Source organism: Pelodiscus sinensis, chromosome 5 (assembly GCF_049634645.1).
Source record: "Pelodiscus sinensis isolate JC-2024 chromosome 5, ASM4963464v1, whole genome shotgun sequence".
Lineage (NCBI taxonomy): Eukaryota > Metazoa > Chordata > Testudines > Trionychidae > Pelodiscus > Pelodiscus sinensis.
The window spans coordinates 82,772,580-82,791,298 of record NC_134715.1 but is presented as its reverse complement, the minus strand read 5'-3'; the positions used below and the strand labels follow the sequence as shown (position 1 = coordinate 82,791,298).

The following is an 18,719-nucleotide window of genomic DNA, read 5'->3' as shown; positions in this document are numbered from 1 at the left end:
GTATCACAAAGGTGCATAGCTTCAGGCCCTAGGCTTTCTGGTAGGATCACAAGAATGTCCATACAGCCGGTCAGAAATGTTTAGACAAAACAGTTTTTTGTCTAAAAAAGCTGATTCATCAGAACACAGAGCTTGGATTCCCCTGACAGCAGTCCCAGTGAGTAAATAGGGAGAGCACACAACTATGACATGTTTAGAGTAAAAAAAAATCAAACGTGAAGGGCTCCATATTTTCTCCAGGTAAGCTACAATGCTCACATTTCTGAAATTTAGAGACTCACTGAGGACTACATTAACACCACATTGCCCATTCTTCCATGTTGCTGTCTTAGTGGTTGTGTAACATCCTCAAGTGATGACCTTCAAAACTTAAGAGGAGTTGTGTTTTAGGACAATTTCAATATTAAAATTAAAATGGAAGTGCTAAATCTCAATGATATGAGAGGTCTGCTATGAAGATATAAAAATATAAAAATAGGTTAAATGTTTTTCATCATCACCAAATCTTAAAATACAGTGTACTACATAATTCAAATCAGGAAATATCTACAGGAGATTATGCCAATAATATATTCATCAATGAAAGCAGTACACAACATAGTTTTTTACAAACATATTTGAGTGTGCTCAGCTTTTTTTGAATGCTTTTAGTTATATAGGAATGATCCTTTACTTTCTTTGGTCAGTTAGTCTCCAGCTTTGCCCCCTTAGCTGATACTATTATGTATCTCTTCTTTCATTTCCTTATAAAGTTAAAGTGGGTACCTTTGAAGCTAAAAGCACAAGGTGCTACAGCTTTAGCTAGAGTCAGGATGTTCCAACAGAGAACTATGGATTACGCATTTCTCTCAAAAATGTGGGGTGGTCACTGGTTAATTCACAAGCAACGCTGCTGCATTTTGAATCCAGCACACTGTCACTATGTGTTGTTCACGAATTATCTTCTAACAATGATTGATTGTGAAGAAACTCAGAGGCAGATATTACATAATCTGTCACATAAACTACTTTGAAAAGTTCAACATTGTTTAAATAAATAAAGGGATTAATTATTAGTGATTTTTACAAGTGACAGATTGAAAGGTACATGAAGTAGTGAATACACCAGGGCTGGGTAAAATATAGCCTGGGGGCAGATCCGGCCTGCCAAGCCACAGGATCTGTCTTGCGGACCACCCTTCCAAGACTCTCAGGCACATGCAGCTGCTGTGGTTTAACACACACTCCTTGGGTTTCTCTGTTCTGCAGGGAGGGGACCCAGGTCACAATCCCCTCCTCTACCCAAATTCCCTCTCAGATCACACAGTCTCCTGTACTCCAGTCCCTTCCCCCATGTGCTCTTCTGTACCCAACCTCCAACCTAAACCCTTAACCCTCTCCACAGGAAAGTGTAGCCCTTGACCACTTACTAAAACTTTGGAGTGGTCCTCCCACCAAAAATTATTGCCCACCCTGACATACATTGTACCTAACCACCACTGCTCATCTATGGGTCCCAGTTTCATAATCAGATCTGTAAGTCAATTCCCTAATTTTCATTGCTGTCAATAGACACCTCTGTAAATTCTTTACAATGCCCTTACGCTTAAGTCAGCATGAAAAAAAAGTCCATTCTTAGTTTAAGTTTGCTTCTGCTATGCACATTAAGGTCTAGCCAATCTGGATTTTACCACCAACACTGGGGGAGGGGGTGTGCAGGGGAAGGGGAGGAGGTTAACCTTGAAAGTCATCCAGCAATTGTAGTTCAATTTTCTTCTGACACATTCGCACATTTTCCATGTTAACAAAAATCACATGTATACGTGGTAATTTTATAGAGGCTTACAAAAAGAATGAAGTCAAAACAATGAAATCCTAATATACTAGATGCAGACTCTCTGACAAGGGATGGGTAAAGGGGCCCAGTGATACACAAGGCCCAGAGTGGCAGCAGCCTGAGGCCCACACCTTTTGAATTGCTGCTGAAGCACCACACTGCATGCTTCTGGCAGCACTGAGCATGGCTTGGAGGAGGTGCGGTGCTATCTGGATGGCACTAGAGGGCTGGCTGCCACTGCCCTGCCTGAATCCCCTCCACCCCCCTTACAGAGGCACAGAACAGGCCTTCTCCCACCCCAAACCCTGCCTTGCCCAGGGGCCCAATGAGACTGTTGGCCCTGCTGGCTAGATGAGTTAAAAATGAGACTGAGGCTAGGGATGCTTAGCTAACATTTCAGAACATAATTTATATGAAAAATTTGCTCATGGAATGCCTATGAATAAAACAGATTTTCCTCAGCTTTACAAATTAAACATCTCAACAATTTTTGGGGAGAATTTTCTGTCAACCACATTGCCGTGTTTTATACAAACTGATGATAGGCTCATCTGTGGGTATAACTGTGAAAAGTTCAGCCAGATTCTTTACTGATATAAACCCAGTTCTTGTTAAGCTCTCAAGCATGGACAAGTGCTTTAGTAAGATTTCAAGATATTTCTTAAATTAAGCACAAGCACACTTAAAATATTTGCAAACTATAAAATATACAATTTTGAGCAGGAGCATTCATTCAGAATTAGAAGATCATAAGCTACAGTCAAGATTTGTATCTATAAACCCTGTTTTCTGTATCAGGCTAACCAGATGATGTCATAAATGGACACAAATGTTTGGAGTGAGGAATTAATCAGTCCCCAAATAGTATATTTCACCAAACAAAGCTATTCCACAGTCCACCATGTGAGGAATAAAGGGTAATAATCCAGTGTCAACAATTATGTACTACAAAAGATGCTGATAAAAATGATGTACTAATGGAAACATCATAACATAAAATGATCCATCCAGTGTAGCTTGGTACAAAATCTTTTGATAGCACCACTAATCCAGCTTGTTCGAATAGGAAATGTTAACAGAGATGAGTTTGCATTTATGGTATAGCAAATGCAATTTTCAAAGTGAAATATAATGCTGGTAGTTCAGTAATGTTCCCTGCACAAATTGCACATTGTTTTCTGCTTTTAAATGTCATGGAGGGGTGATTTTTTTTTCTTATGCTGTTAACAATTGCTTACTTGAATACCAAAGTAAGAACTGTTGAAAAAAAAAAAACTTTCACAGAAGGATTAAATATTAATTCACACATGTCAACTAAATAAAATCTAATTCTATTTGTAATATTTCAGGACTGTAAAAAATTCCACATCAGAGCTATGTCTACACTGGCGCGATCTTGCGCCAGAGCTATGCAAATGAGGCTAAGCATGGAATATCGCCAAGCTTCACTTGCATATATATTGAGCCACCATTTTTGTGGAAGAGGCTCTTCCATAAGAAGGAGCTGACTACACTGCCCCTTCTTGCGCAAGAAAAACCCTTTTGCGCAATGCTGTTATTCCCGAAAATAATCAGCGTAGCGGCATTACACAAGAGGGTTTTTCTTGCGCAAGAAGGGGCAGTGTAGACAGTTCCTTCTTGTGCAAGAGTCTCTTCTGCAAAAATGGCGGCTCATTATATATGCTAATGAGACTCAGTGATATTCCATTCTTAGCCTCATTTGCATATCTCTGGCGCAAGATCGCACCAGTGTAGACATAGCCTAAGTGATTTCTGAACTGCAATATCCAGCGTAGTCATGGAAGACTGCAATTAAGTCTATTGCACTTCAAATGTTATCTTAGTCAAATCCTTAAGCTCATATTAATTATGTCAACCACATGCGTGCTACTATAACAGCAAAGAAGAAGCAGTCCATTTAGTTAAGTAGTAAGCAGAAGCAGTGAAACAGATTTGCTTTTTGCACTAAATGTGAGATTTGATTCTACATTCCATTGTAAGTTATTAGCTTTCTATCAAAGCTTCTAGATGTTTTATTCCTAAAGAGTAAAGCTAAAGGCAGGCTAAAAGTAAACAAGCAGAACTTTATTAAAGCCTATGAGCTATTCTGTCCTTCAGGCTGAGCTATACTTAGCCTAACTCCTTGCATTCCCTATTCCTCCAGGCTATGTCTAGACTGAAGGCTTCTTTCGAAAGAGGCTCTTTCGAAAGCATCTTTCGAAAGAGCCTCTTTCGAAAGATCGCGTCTAGACTGCAGGCGGATCTTTCGAAAGAGAAATCCGCTTTTTTGAAAGAGAGCACCCAGCGAGTCTGGATGCTCTCTTTCGAAGACGGCCTCTTTACATTGAAGAACGCCTTCTTTTGAAAGAGGAACTTTCGAAAGAAGGCGTTCTTCCTCGTAAATTGAGGTTTACCGCCATCAAAGAAAAGCCGCGTTCTTTCGAAATAATTTCGAAAGAACGCGGCTTGAGTCTGGACGCAGGGGAAGTTTCTCCCGAAAAAACCCACTTTTCCCGAAAAAACCCGAGTCTGGACATGGCCCCAGTGACACCTCAGTTCTACTGGCCAAGATAGAGCTTTCCATGTTGTGCAAACATTTTAATAAACATCAAAAACAATTGACACCCAGCTCCTGTGACTTCAGCCAGACAGGTTAGAATTCAGCTGAGTTGGAGTTTCATCTTTACTACACTCAAATGATAGCATAGACTTTTAGATAGTTTAGTCTTGGTGAAGGACTATCCAGGTGTTCCTGTGAGAATATACCATTAGAAAGAAAGAAACCAGAAGGAATGAGCTTGCAAGTTGCAAGAAGCGTCTATCTCTGGGGCTAGTAGGTTCTTTGTTAACCTGCCATACTCTATTTGGTGAATTTGGATGCAGCAGCCTTTCACTCATCCACCAGAGTCTCTTTCTGTTGGTGGTTATCTCATGACTACCAGATGTCCCACCCTACTATCCAAAGCCAAGCTATGCATTTATTCCTGGTCAGTAAATACATTCTCAAATCTGTCTAAGATATTGGTCAATACCAAGATGTGGGGCATGTATTTTCCCATGATTTCTTATGAAATTAGGTGGTGACAGCAGCTCTCTGTCTAAAAAAAACTGCATTCTATCCTATACACTCAATGAATTTTTAATTTGAAAATATGGTTCTAGTCTTATCAGTAACTTGGCTTTTGTCTTCCGGCCACCCTGCTTGCATCACTCATAACTGATTGCTATTTGGTTTTTCCACAGCCTCTTGGATCTCCATCAGCCTCACCACTAAAACCAGGGGATAGTGCAGCATACTAATGGCTTCAACATCCTAACCCCTTTTCTCCCAGTTTCATCCAGATTTGTGGGCGGGCACAGGGTTGTACAGGAGCTGACCCATGTGTTCATCTTCTGCAACCAAGTGTAGCCAGGAAATGTACCACTCCTATAAAGCACTGTACCCATCAAGGGTGCTGATTTGTATGGGATGGCAGGGGCAGATGCTGAGAGACACTGTAAATCCTGTATACAATGGAAACCGCTTTATGCCAGGGGATGTGGCAGCACACACAGCATACCTACTGCCAGCACCTATGTATCCCTTTCACATTCTCTAGAGCTAGAATTTTGACTGCCTACATTTTGATGGGATTGGATCTGACCCTCTGATGTGAGTAGATGTCCAATGTATGTTACCGTATGCAGTTTGAATCACATTGTATCTGCGTTCATATTTATGTTGTTGTCTCTGTATTGCTGAAAGAAAGCTTGTCATTTCCCATCATGGTCTCATTCAACTTATGTATCATGTCTTTCACCTACCATGAAGATATTATCTGCAATTGCTTGCACCCGAAGCAATCCTTCAAGCACTTGATACATCTTCTCTAGCACAGGGATTATTATGATCAGCATAAATAGCCAACTATAGTGCTGAAGTAGTGTTGCACGGGTTGTCCGCTATAACCAGGCTTATGGGACAAATTCCAGTCCTCAAACCACAGACCATACAGGTTTTGGATTTTGAAAGTTATAGCAAAATTTAATCTGTTGTGGGCAGTTAATAGAGGCATGTTTCCAATTCCTGTTTCAGAGGCTTTGGGTGCACGCAAATGAATATTTTTCCTGATGACTTTAGCACCACGCTGCACTAAAACTTCTGGAGGCTATAGTTCTCCTGTTCTACAGACGTTTAAGCTACTTACCTTACTGGATTACATAGTGCCATAAGACTTTCTTTGAATGCTTACCATCCACAATCACAAACTGCAGTTGGTACCATCCATTATTTTTCAAGTTAGTTACTATGAAATCACATTGTCTTTTGGGCTCCACCAGTTTACATTCCAATTGCTCTATTTACGGTTGTCTTCAAGTCTAACACACTCTGAGGAATCACTATGCAGGAAGCCCCACAATTCAGCTGAGATCATAAGAGATGGGTCCCTATTAACATGGTTCCATGCAAGGAGGACTGTACCATCCATTGTTGCTTTCTTTTCCTGACAACTCAAACTGATAATGCTCTCAGGGCCAAAGTGAGTCTCATGATGTTACTACTGTTGTCCAACATGCCAGCCCACTTCTGTACAAATCTGAGTGCCTTTCCAAGATCTTTCTGTGTTCCTATCCTCATTGGTAAAATGATTTAACCTTGCCACATTTTGGGCCATGATGACCTTGGGGCACTTCTCTTTTACATGCCCATGCTGTCTCACACAGTAATTACATCTTGCTATGTGTATGAAAGCCTTCTAGTGATTTAATTTCACCCCTTAAGGCTTCCATTGCATATTCCATGTCTAACCATCTGTCTAACGTGCGATTGCCTTCCCAGAGCAGGAAATAATCACAAACTCCCCAAAAGTCGGATGCTCCACAGTTTTGTCCTGCTTTGGGGAACAATAGGTCTTCAAAGTTCCTAGGATTCCTGGAAGGCTTGAGGAAGCATGAGGCTCAGAGTGAGGCAGATCTCTTGGCTTTATTCCCCAATAAGAAAATAATAATTTTAATGTGCCTCTGTTGCTGTCCCACTGCATGGCCAGGTCTGTACACATCTTGAACTCCTCCTTCAACTGGGTCCAGACAAAGTTTGGTTCTGCAAAATCCACACTAAATTACATGACTCATTCTGCCAACTGCTGCACTTCAGAAATACCCTGATCAGATGCCCCTACCAATTTCATTTGCAAACAATGAAGATGAAGCAGGCAAAAAACAAACAAATGGAACTTAATAAAACCTTTATATTGCTGTTTCCATGTGTCTGGGCAATTCCCAACTTAACACCACACCTTTCCTGAGCCTTTGGAATCCCATCAATAGCAGTTCCTCCAGGAAATATGCCTCCACAGACTCCATGATTTCAGTTCCACTGACCATTTTAGAAGAGGCATAGAAAGAAGAGGGCTTTGCTATTTACTGTATAGCTGTAATTTAAACTATTTTAGTTTTCCCAATGATTGAAATTCTATAATTATGTAGTTCATGATAGGCTGTTGTCCTGAAAACCAAATGAGTCCAAGGTACAAAAGGTGGCTGTTTGAAATATGTCACCATTATGACCCTTTCTGCCCTGGCCTCAGCATGGGACAATGTATCAAGACAAGCATATAGAGAAATTTTCATGCATTTTAAATGTATCTTTATAACTGATTTAAATATCCTTTGGCTGTATTTTAACATCCTCTGAAAATGGCTTATCATAGTCATGTGTCTACTGCACATAAAGTCTCATCTGAATAAGAACATTGCGTCATCTCAGATAAAGTCCACAAAACACTTAATTATACATATGTATTCAGATTCCATATATTTAGACAGATAAGGAAGTCACTAAGTTTTCTATAAAAAATTGTGTATTGTGATCCACTAAAAACAAACAAACAAAAAAAACCCAGCCAGCACCTTGACATATATATATTGATAACAAAGACAATTAAGCATCAAAATGCACATTGTCCAGATTCATGATATAAACTGACAAGTCATTTATCCTAATGTCCAATATCAATAAACAAACCAAAAATTACAGCCTCCCATTTTTAATTAAGCAATAAAATCTATAATGTGCCATAAAAGTCCATGCTGAAAATTAGGTAGAGTATCTCATTAAAATAATAAATTACACATCAAAAGAATAAATGTACATGTACTGGAAAAAAGATAATATTAACATGGAGAGCAAGAGATGTAAAATCATGATTGTACTTACCACAGTGAAATTCATAACCTTCAAAATCCATATTGTCATTGCTAAGTTAACTATCATGGTAACCAACAGCAGAAGGACAAAGAAGTATAAGCACCTCTTTCGCCATCCATAAATTCCCACTGGATAAAGCTGTGGATTTTCAATTCTTGGCAGGCTGTTCTGCTGTGTTGCCAGTATATATTGTTCTCGTGTCATCTGGAAGGGGGAAAAAGAAGACAAAATGCATGTAAGAAAATGAAAAATCGGCATTTGATAGAACAAAAAAGAAAATCTATGAAGATTATCTGAATAGGCTTCGAAAATCATATTACAGCTATTGAAGTATTCTAAAGGAAAGAAATTGCACTGAGCCAAATTCAACCATACCAATTTATTTGAGCTAAGGTTTTAGTACCCATGGTGTGAAGTTTAGCTAGTTGCTGCTCCACTATATAAAGGATCCTTTTTCTTATTGTTATCATGAATTACAAAGTGATTAATAGAAGAACACATGTGCATGATTATAAATAAGTCAGACTACAAGGTTTAGTATAATGTGGAAATTGTGGAAAACTAGGAGGAAAAAAGGTACAAAAGAGAATAGGCTTGTCTCAAGTACAGTTTTATTAGCTTCTGTATATATGAACATGTCACAGAAAGTCATTCATCTCTTTAATATGAAAGGAGAAAAATACTGTCACGCTTTAGCTTGGAACAAAATTTTACAAGTGAAATTCTCACTCTATTATATCATGTATGCAGGTGATTAAATAATCCATCTTCTTACATATATTGTATTCCATAGAAAAGCCTACATTATAAGAATGTTAATATTACAGAGTGAATCACTCAGTAAGTGCCAAACTTTGCCAGGCAGCTTTGGATAAGAGCTACTCTAGTGTTTATGATCACAAGTTTTCCTTCCCACCCTTCCGTTGTTCAGTGCACAGGGTAGACAGTACTTTGTGAATGAAGCACCTCTTTTGTTGCTTATTTTAATCTTTACTGTTTACTAGAATGTTGCCACGTTTATTGACATTCATTCTACATCCTGCACACCTACTGTGTTTTCAATGTTATCTAGGTGTAAATTTGGAGTAAATCTGTATTTGCAATTACATAGGAGTGCAGTGCCCCTAAAATGTAAATAATGTTATTTGCTCACCGCCATCAGAGGTGGTAGCTATGTTAACGGGAGGAGCCCTCCCATTTCAAAACACCATACACAGTGGGAACTAGGTCTGTACAACTACATTATTTTTCAAACACCCAAGTGACCTGATTATACCAGTGAAATTTTGTAGTGTAGACCTGACCAAAAGAATCTGTGTGGAAGGATCTTCCCTGTTGGCTTTTTACTCCTGTTTGAAATTCCTTTATTTTCTCTCTTCGTAACCCTATTTACTGCTTAAGCACACATTCCTTCCTTTGTTTAAAAGTGACTTGACTTCTACCTGGGAAGAGCTGTGAGGTTTTGGAACATGTTTGATCCTCATTGTAGAGAGAAACCTTTTTGCATCACATGCAATGTTACCACACATTTATCAAGATAATACTGCCTACCAAATTGTGGAGGTTTCAAATAATACACCTTATCTACCATACCTTGTAGAAGGGTAACAATACTGTACATAGTGTGCAAATACATGCGTGTATTCTGTTTCACCACCATCTACATGCTCCAGGGTGGATTGGGCATTGTGTAAACAATTGTACAAACATAAAAGAACATGAACATAAGAACAGCCATACTTGGTCAGACCAAAGGTCCGTCTAGCCCAGTATCCTGTCTGCCGACAGTGGCCAGTACCAGGTGCCCCAGAAAGAGTGGACCGAAGACAATGATCAAGCGATTTGTCTCCTGCCATCCCTCTCCAGCCTCTGACAAACAGAGGCTAAGGACATCGTTTTATCCCCTGGCTAATAGTCTTTTATGGACCTAACCTCTTTAAACTCTATGATCAAGCAATTTGCGTCGTGCCGTCTGTCTCCAGCCTCTGACAAACAGAGGCCAGGGTCACAATTTCTATCCCCCGGCTAATAGCCTTTTATGGACCTAACCTCCATGAAATTATCTAGCTTCTCTTTAAACTCTGTTATAGTCCTTGCCTTCACAGCCTCCTCTGGCAAGGAGTTCCACAGGTTGACTCCACACTGTGTGAAGAAGAACTTTCTTTTATTAGTTTTAAACCTGCTACCCATTAATTTCATTTGGTGTCCTCTAGTTCTTCTATTTAGGGAACTAATAAATAACTTTTCTTTATTGGCCCTCTCCGCACCACTCATGATTTTATATACCTCTATCATATACCCTCTCAGTCTCCTCTTTTCTAAACTGAAAAGTTCCAGTCGCTTTAACCTCTCCTCATATGGGACCCGTTCCAAACCCCTAATCATTTTAGTTGCCCTTTTCTGAACCCTTTCCAAGGCCAAAATATCTTTTTTGAGGTGAGGAGACCACATCGGTACACAGTATTCAAGATGTGGGTGTACCATAGTTTTATACAGGGGACGTAAGATATTCTGGGTCTTATTTTCTATCCCTTTCTTAATAATTCCTAGCATCCTATTCGCCTTTTTGACCGCCGCTGCACACTGTGTGGAAGTTTTCAGAGAACTGTCCTCGTTAACTCCAAGATCTCTTTCCTGATTTGTCGTAGCCAAATTAGCCCCCATCATACTGTATGTATAGTTGGGGTTATTTTTCCCGATGTGCATTACTTTACATTTATCCACATTAAATTTCATTTGCCATTTTGTTGCCCAATCACTGAGTTTGGTGAGATCTTCTTGGAGTCTCTCACTGTCTGCTTCTGTCTTGACTATCCTAAACAGTTTGGTATCATCTGCAAACTTTACTACTTCACTGCTTACCCCTTTCTCCAGATCATTTATGAATAAGTTGAAAAGGATTAGTCCCAGGACTGACCCTTGGGGGACACCACTAGTTACCCTTCTCCATTCTGAAAAGTTACCATTTATTCCTACCCTTTGTTTCCTGTCTTTTAACCAGTTCTCAATCCAAGAAAGGACCTTCCCTCTTATCCCATGGCCATGTAATTACACAAGAGCCTTTGGTGAGGGACCTTGTCAAAGGCTTTCTGAAAATCTAAATATATTATATCTACTGGATCCCCTTTGTCCGCATGTTTGTTAATCCCTTCAAAGAACTCTAATAGATTTGTAAGACAAGATTGCGCTTTACAGAAACCATGTTGACTTGTCCAACAAATTATATTCTTCTACATGCTTCACAATTTTATTCTTCTACATGCTTCACAATTTATTACTATTGTTTCAACTAATTTGCCCGGTACTGAAGTTAGACTTACTGTTCTGTAATTGCCCGGATCACCTCTATAGCCCTTTTTAAATATTGGTACCACGTTGGCTACCTTCCAGTCATTAGGTACGGAAGCCGATTTAAGGGATAGGTTACAAACCACAAATAATAGCTCAGCAATTTCCCATTTGAGTTCTTTTAGAAAACAAATCTCCGGGACCGGATGGCAAACATTAAGTTTTTCTATTTGTTCCAAAACCTCCTCTAATGACACTTCAATCCGGGACAGTTCCTCAGATTCATCACCCACAAAGGATGGTGCAGTTTTGGGAATTTCCCCAACGTCCTCAGCTGTGAAGACTGACACAAAGAAATCATTTAGTTTCTCTGCAATGGCTTTATTGTCCTTGATTGCTCCTTTTATAGCTCGATCATTTAGGGCACCCACAGGTTTTTTAGCAGGCTTCCTGCTTCTATTGTACTTAAAAAACATTTTGTTATTTCTTTTTGAGTTTTTGGCTAGCTGTTCCTCAAAATCTATTTTTGCTTTTCTTATTACATTTTTACACTTGATTTGACAGTGTTTATGTTCCTTTCTATTTATCTCACTAGGATTGGACTTCCACTTCTTAAAAGATACCTTTTTGTCCCTCACTGCTTCTTTTACATGGTGGTTAAGGCACAGTAACTCTTTTTTAGGTCTCTTGCTATGTTTTTTAATTTGGGGTATACATTTAAGTTGTGTCTCTATTATGGTGTCTTTAAAAAGTTTCCACGCAACTTTCAGGGATTTGGCTCTAGTCACTGTGCCTTTTAATTTCTGTTTAACTAACCTCCTCATTTTTGTGTAAATTCCCCTTTTTGAAATGCCAGGGTGCTAGACTGCTCTTCCTCCCACCACAGGAATGTTGAATGTTATTATATTATGGTCATTATTCCCAAGTGGTCCTATAACGGTTATTTCCTGGACCTGATCCTGCACTCCACTCAGGACTAAATCGAGAATTGCCTCTCCCCTTGTGGGTTCCTGCACCAGCTGCTCCAAGAAGCAGTCATTTAAGCCATTGAGAAATTTTATCTCTGCTTCTCTTCCTGAGGTGACATGTATCCAGTCAATATGGGGGTAATTAAAATCCCCCATTATTATAGAGTTCTTTACTTTGGTAGCCTCTCTAATTTCCCTCAGCATTTCAATGTCAGTATTGCTGTCCTAGTCAGGTGGTCGGTAATATATCCCTACTGCTAATTTCTTATTATTGGAGCATGGAATTACTATCCATAGCAATTCTATGGAACATGTTGATTCATTTCATATTTTTATTTCATTTGATTCTACATTATCTTTCACATACAGTGCCACACAGAGAGACTGGCAGTCATTAAGAAGGAAGACTAGTCAGGGGGGAAATGGAAATGGGGTTGTGCAGTTTTTCCCCTATACTTAATGGGAAATATTACTAGAATACTACTAAATGCTACTAAAAGCAAGATAAAAGAAAAGTTATCTGTGCCCACTGTACTGTAGCCTTCTGTGCTCTATTTTTCATTTCAAAGCTCAGTGATCAGGTGCAAAGACCATCCTTTAAACCTTTATAACACTACCAAATCAAAATGGATTGTCGCCAGGTTACCAAGATGCATACTTTTTAGATCCCATATATGTTCCAGGTGTAAAGATTCTATTACAAATCAATGAACTGTGAGAGGGTGTGTCTAGACTACAGGGCTTTTTTTGAAAAAAGTAGCCTTTTTTCAAAAAAACCTTCACATGAGTCTAGACTGCAGCCACATTCTTTCGAAAGTAAATCAAATGAACGCTGCAGTTTTTTTGATCGCGGTAAACCCCATTTTACTAAGAATAATGCTTTTTTTTTTAAAGTACTCTTTCGAAAAAGGCGCTATTGAATGCAAACTGTGCTTTTTTGAAAGAGCGCATCTAGATTGTCTTTTGAAAAAGTGGCTCGTTTTTTCTAAAAATCTGCGTATAGTCTAGATACTCTTTTTCGAAAGAGGTTTGTAGTCTAGATGTACCCAGAGCTGCACATATAAAGGTAACCTCTCCTTCACCTCCAAAAAGCCCTCCATCAGTAACAGAAAAAAACCCCAACTATTTACCAGCATTACCTGCACTACTAATGTGTCTGTATAATTTTTACTGACAAGCTGAGTGGTTGACTCTCTATAATTATATAAAAGGGAAAATGTAAAGACATGCTCAAACACACACAGATAATTCACCTAGACCAAGGAGCAGACTGACTAAAAAATTACATAAGTTCTATTAGAATAATTTTAGCTCATATTTTAGACCATTCTCAACATAAAACAACCATCACTGAGAAGGTTCTCATGCATGCACTAAATTAACTTCTAAACTTTTGGTATTTAGAATAAATTGCTTTAATAATTTCTGAATTGACTTCCTACAGTTTCTCTATTTTTACTTACTCTTTTTCCTGCCATGTATGTTCCTATTCAGTGGTCACTTATACCTCTCTGAACATAAGAAAAGCCTCAGTATTCATATGTGATTAAAATTAAATCAAGGCAATTTATTTTTATTTATCCAAAATACTACAAATATGACCATAAAATGATGAGATTATCAATTTTAATCTTTAAAAGAATAAAAAAAGCAATTGAATGAATGTGTATGTAGATCTATCTACCCAACCCATAAACAAAATACACCGGAGACAATTACTTATTTTATATTTTAAAACATTTTCTCCCCGGTACATATAAGTTACAAATCCCTTGGTTATCTTATGAGTAAAGATGTGTGAACTAATCCATACAAAACTAATCCAAACAAAACCAATCCTAGATCAGCTTAAAGGATCAAAGAAGTCTGAAATAAAAACAAGCAAGACTGCTCTCGTGAGTTCAACACCAAATACATTGGGATAAGCAGCTGAACCAATGGATACTTATCCAAACATTTTAAGGTTTACCCATCGCTTCTTATGAGCAGAGATGTTAATTGTGAGATATTAGAATCACAACTTCTCAGGGATGCAGACAGCCATGCAGAACCCTTCGGTATGGTGGGGAGGAGCTGTTCTCTGCTCAGGTGCTGCCCCCACCCACAACCCTTAAAGATGCCCCAAATGGTTGCATGGTGCTCTTGCAGCAATTTAAAGGGCCTGGGCCACCCCTGCTGCAGCAGTAGCTGCTCCATCTTCTTCACATCCAAGTCACTTTAAAATGTATCACAGCAGTGAACATTAGGAAACATACATACAGCTAATAAAAACAGGTAAGCCACAGAGCTATGTGTTATGAAGGTATCTGGAAAGGTTCAGAGTTAGTAGAGTCCTTTGCAAATACAAAATTTGTGTCTGCATTTGCTTCTGTATCCACCAGAACAAACCACAGATCTACTCACTGACATCTGCTGATGCAGATAACCATGGATATAAAGTGGATATCCACAAATTTGCAGGGTACTAGATACAAAATTTGTATCTGCATCACATCTGTATCCGCAAAAATGAGCTATTGATATTTGTCTGCAGATATAAAGTGGATATCTGGCAATTTGCAGTGCTCTAACAATGAGGGAAAACACTTCTGTTTAGTCTTTTTTTTTTTAAGAGTAAATAGGGCTTTCCTTTGTCCCTTTGTCTTAGTACACAATTGCTTCCCGTAGTTAAACTTCATCAAGAGGATTTCCTTCAACTAACATACTACTCATCTCCTAGTCAGCTTCCTACTGCAGGTAAGCTTAGAGCCCTGAAGCACTTTTTTCTTATACCCTGGTAGAATGACATAATTTACCACAGCTGTGGTCAGTCTTATTTTTCTGCCAATTCATGAGGGAGGAAGCTGTAGTTTTTCATAGAGGATTAGTTAACCAGCTGCTGAATTCCTGTACATGTACCCAGTCATAATCATACAACAATCTCTGAAAAGTTCTTTGAGCTCTGGAATTATTTAAGTACACCCTCTGCATCCCTCTCATTCTACCTTGTGATCTACAAATATGTATTGCCACAAAAAAAACCCCAAAACAAAGACAACAAAAACAAACAAAAAACCCCTATGTTAAAAGGCTGTTAAAGTTGTTAGGTCAACCTCTCAAAAATTAGACAATCTTGAACTGAGGTTGCCCATAAAACCTTAATTTGGCTTTTCTGTACGTATTTTATGGCACAGTTATTAAGAACAGTATTGCATTCTCTTTCCACTCACCCAATTCATGACCCAATTCAGGACGGTCAGGGTTCAGTATGCATTTTTATATCTTCATCATTTCGAATGAGAAAGTTTGTGTGGTTTCTTTTTTGGAAGCAGGATAATAGGACTTATTTATTCATCATTCAAGACTGCTAAAATTCTGGGCCAAAATATTATGACAAGAGTTCACACAAACTGCACACAGTTGAAAGAGTTCTGGTGTGACCCCCAAGCCCGCACTCAAAACTTTCATGTCCTGATTCAAATAGCTCTTCATCATCACTGCACTACATCATCGTACTTTCAAATCTTTTATGCTTAAAGTCTCACTCTAAAAGGCATGTTGCACCTGCTGATGGCTGGAAATCCTCCATAGAAATGATTTTTGACAGAAAATTCAGTTTCCACGAAATCAAATTTTGGCTTGCTATCAAAGATAGCAAACTTAGAAATGCCTTACCTAGCAGACCAATTTCCGAAGGCTTAACATAGATCCTGGTCCTCCAATGAGATGAGCATAGGTAGATTTTACAATCCTGCAGTGTCCCACTAAAGTCACTGGAGGTCTGCACAGGCTGAAGGGTACCTCACTAATCAAACTATAGGATCAGGTCTATTCTTTGCCCAAGACAATCTGAATATTAATATTGTTATACAGATACAGACTTAAGGAAGTGTTCTATGAAATGGTCAATGGATTTTAAATATAAGCAAACTATTTTTGGATACCAAAAATCAGAAGACAAAATATGGATGTGTTGATACATGTTGATGAAAGAAATAACGTCAGGAGATTTTGGGATTCAAATTAACAAGAAAGTGACTTCAACTGTTCAGTTACTACAAAGATGTGCAAATCAATTCAAACAGCGCAAAGTGTTTATGATAATAAACAAGGCTGTCAAATTATTTTAAAATAATCACCATTAGTAGATTAAAATAATCACAGTTTCAATCACATTGAAATAACCCAACACCAATTTAAAAGTATTTTGGATGTTTTTCTACATTTTCAAATATATTGATTTCAATTACAACACAGAATGTAAAGTGTACAGAGATCATTATGTTTTATTACAAATATTTGCGCCGTAAAAAAAATAAACAAAGAAATAGCATTTTTAATTCACCTCATACTGTAGTGCAATTATTAGATTGGAAAAGTACAAACCTACCAATGTAGATTTTTTTTACGTAACGGCATTCAAAAACTGAACAATGTAAAATATTAGAGCCTACAAGTCGAAGCATAAAGAGACATACAAAAGTTTAGCACATCTGGCACAGAAATGCGTTGCAACACTGGCTACAATGGTGCCATTCAAACACACGTTTTCATTTTGAGTTGACAGTGGAAACAAGTGAACACTGTTATCTCCATCAAATGTAAGCAAACTTGTTTCTTAGTGAATGGGTGAAGACATAGGACTGAGTGGACTTGTACAAAATGAATGGAAAGATACATACTTTTTTTTTTTACAGTGCTCAGATGCTTTAAAATGGCTATTCTGTTTTTAAGAAAAGGAGACAGGAACAAAAAGGAAATAAGTTTTGTTAAATGGGATACTGGATGATGCACAGATGAGAGATTGAGATTCTCTGCTTAGGCTCCTGACTTCACAGCTGGCAGTGTGATCACACAAGGGGGGTGGGGTGGGGAGAGTGCTTTACTGTAGAGAACCCATTAAGATAATACATAACCCTTCACAGCTAAATTTTGGCAGCTCAGCTGCTACATCCTGCTTTATCTAGCCTACCCTCCACTTAGACTAATGATGATTACTGTTGGGACAAGGACTTTCTCTGGTACTCCAGTTATCCCTCCACTCTACAATTCTGAGGACCGGCAGCTGGGAGTGAGGGAAGTAGAGGAGGGCAAGGGAGAAGGAAAAAGAGATGGGCACAGGCTCTTTCAAAATGAATATTCCTGCAGTCTAGGTGAAGATGCACTGAACTCAAAACCAGCTTCCTATGTAGTTTTAGTTTCAGCTTTTCCAGTTACTACTGTTAATTAATCTTTACTCTTCCCACTGTGAATTATTAATCACAGTCTCATAATCCCATTTTAGGGGAGATAAGTAAATGAGGATTTACTTTACAGGAAAGGTAAGCATGAAGTCCCTGAAAGCAAAAGGGAGTAGAATTCAGGTTGGTGTAGAAATCATGACTATTTCTAGATTCAAGGTCTTGAGTCACCAATACAATGAACTAATGTTATGAGTATTTTATGTTTTAAAACAGTTACCTTAACATTTTCTGACATTTAAACCTTACGTGGATTTGTTTCCCTTTTTGTCAACTACATCACTATTGTTTTTGTTTAAAACTTTAATTCTATCTGAAGGTTTTATTACTTAAGGAAAGATTTTAGAGATTGCAAACTTTTAGTGAGAATAACCAAGTGTAGATATATTCTTGACATAGGTGGAAAAATATACCTATATAGTCTATTTAATAACTGTTACATCAAAAGGGAAGAATTATTTGACTGTGTGATTTTGTTCCAGCTCATCTTTATTTTCATCTTTTTGTCTAGTGGAGGATGTGTAACATAAATGGATATTATAGAATTCCATTGTAGTACATTTACTAAATGTCTAATAGTTTGCAGAGTATTTACTGAATCTTCCAGAAATCACTATCTAGCGTTATTTATGCTCTTAGGTCTCATGCAATGTCATACATAAATATAACACAGTTGCAGATTTAAACATGTTTACTTTAAACCACAATTTTTAAAAATCCAATAACAAGTATAAATCTATTTCTACACCAATATTTTGCTACATTCGCAAGCTGTGAGAATTCAAAACCTAATCTTACAGATCAAATAAATATGCAGCATAGTCTTACAGAGATAAAATAGATACGCAAAAATTGAGTTTGTTTTATTACCTGCATTAGGTTGTTAAACTACAGTACACTGTTTACAGATCTAGAGCATTTAAGATTTAATCTCAATCACCTTTAAGTAATCTTTATTTATTCAGGCATTGAATGAAAAATGTTGTAAAGAAATAAAAAGCATATATAAAATATGACAGTAATTGGACCAGACAATGATTTAGGCTAGCAAGGGACTGCCAAGCAATCAGGTGACCTGTAATGGAACAGATTTTTGTGTGGTGTTCTCTGCCAAAACAGACAATGAACCAAGAACAGAAAATATAGCTCTGTTGATAAAAATGCCCACATCGGCATTTAGAGTGAACGAGAAAAGCAAAAACAATCTGCTCTTAACCAGCCATAGCAGCTCAGCAGATCTC

At 38.1% G+C, this 18,719-nt stretch overlaps 1 protein-coding gene across 1 annotated transcript in view; it reads right to left on the bottom strand.

The window, feature by feature from the left end:
- SGCZ (sarcoglycan zeta) overlaps positions 1-18,719 on the bottom strand; it is a 795,948-nt gene that overhangs the window by 361,361 nt on the left and 415,868 nt on the right. Inside the window, exon 2 of the mRNA XM_075930376.1 lies at positions 8,013-8,207. Within this exon, the coding sequence (XP_075786491.1) occupies positions 8,013-8,207 (195 nt within the window). The remainder of the gene's footprint in view (positions 1-8,012; positions 8,208-18,719) is intronic.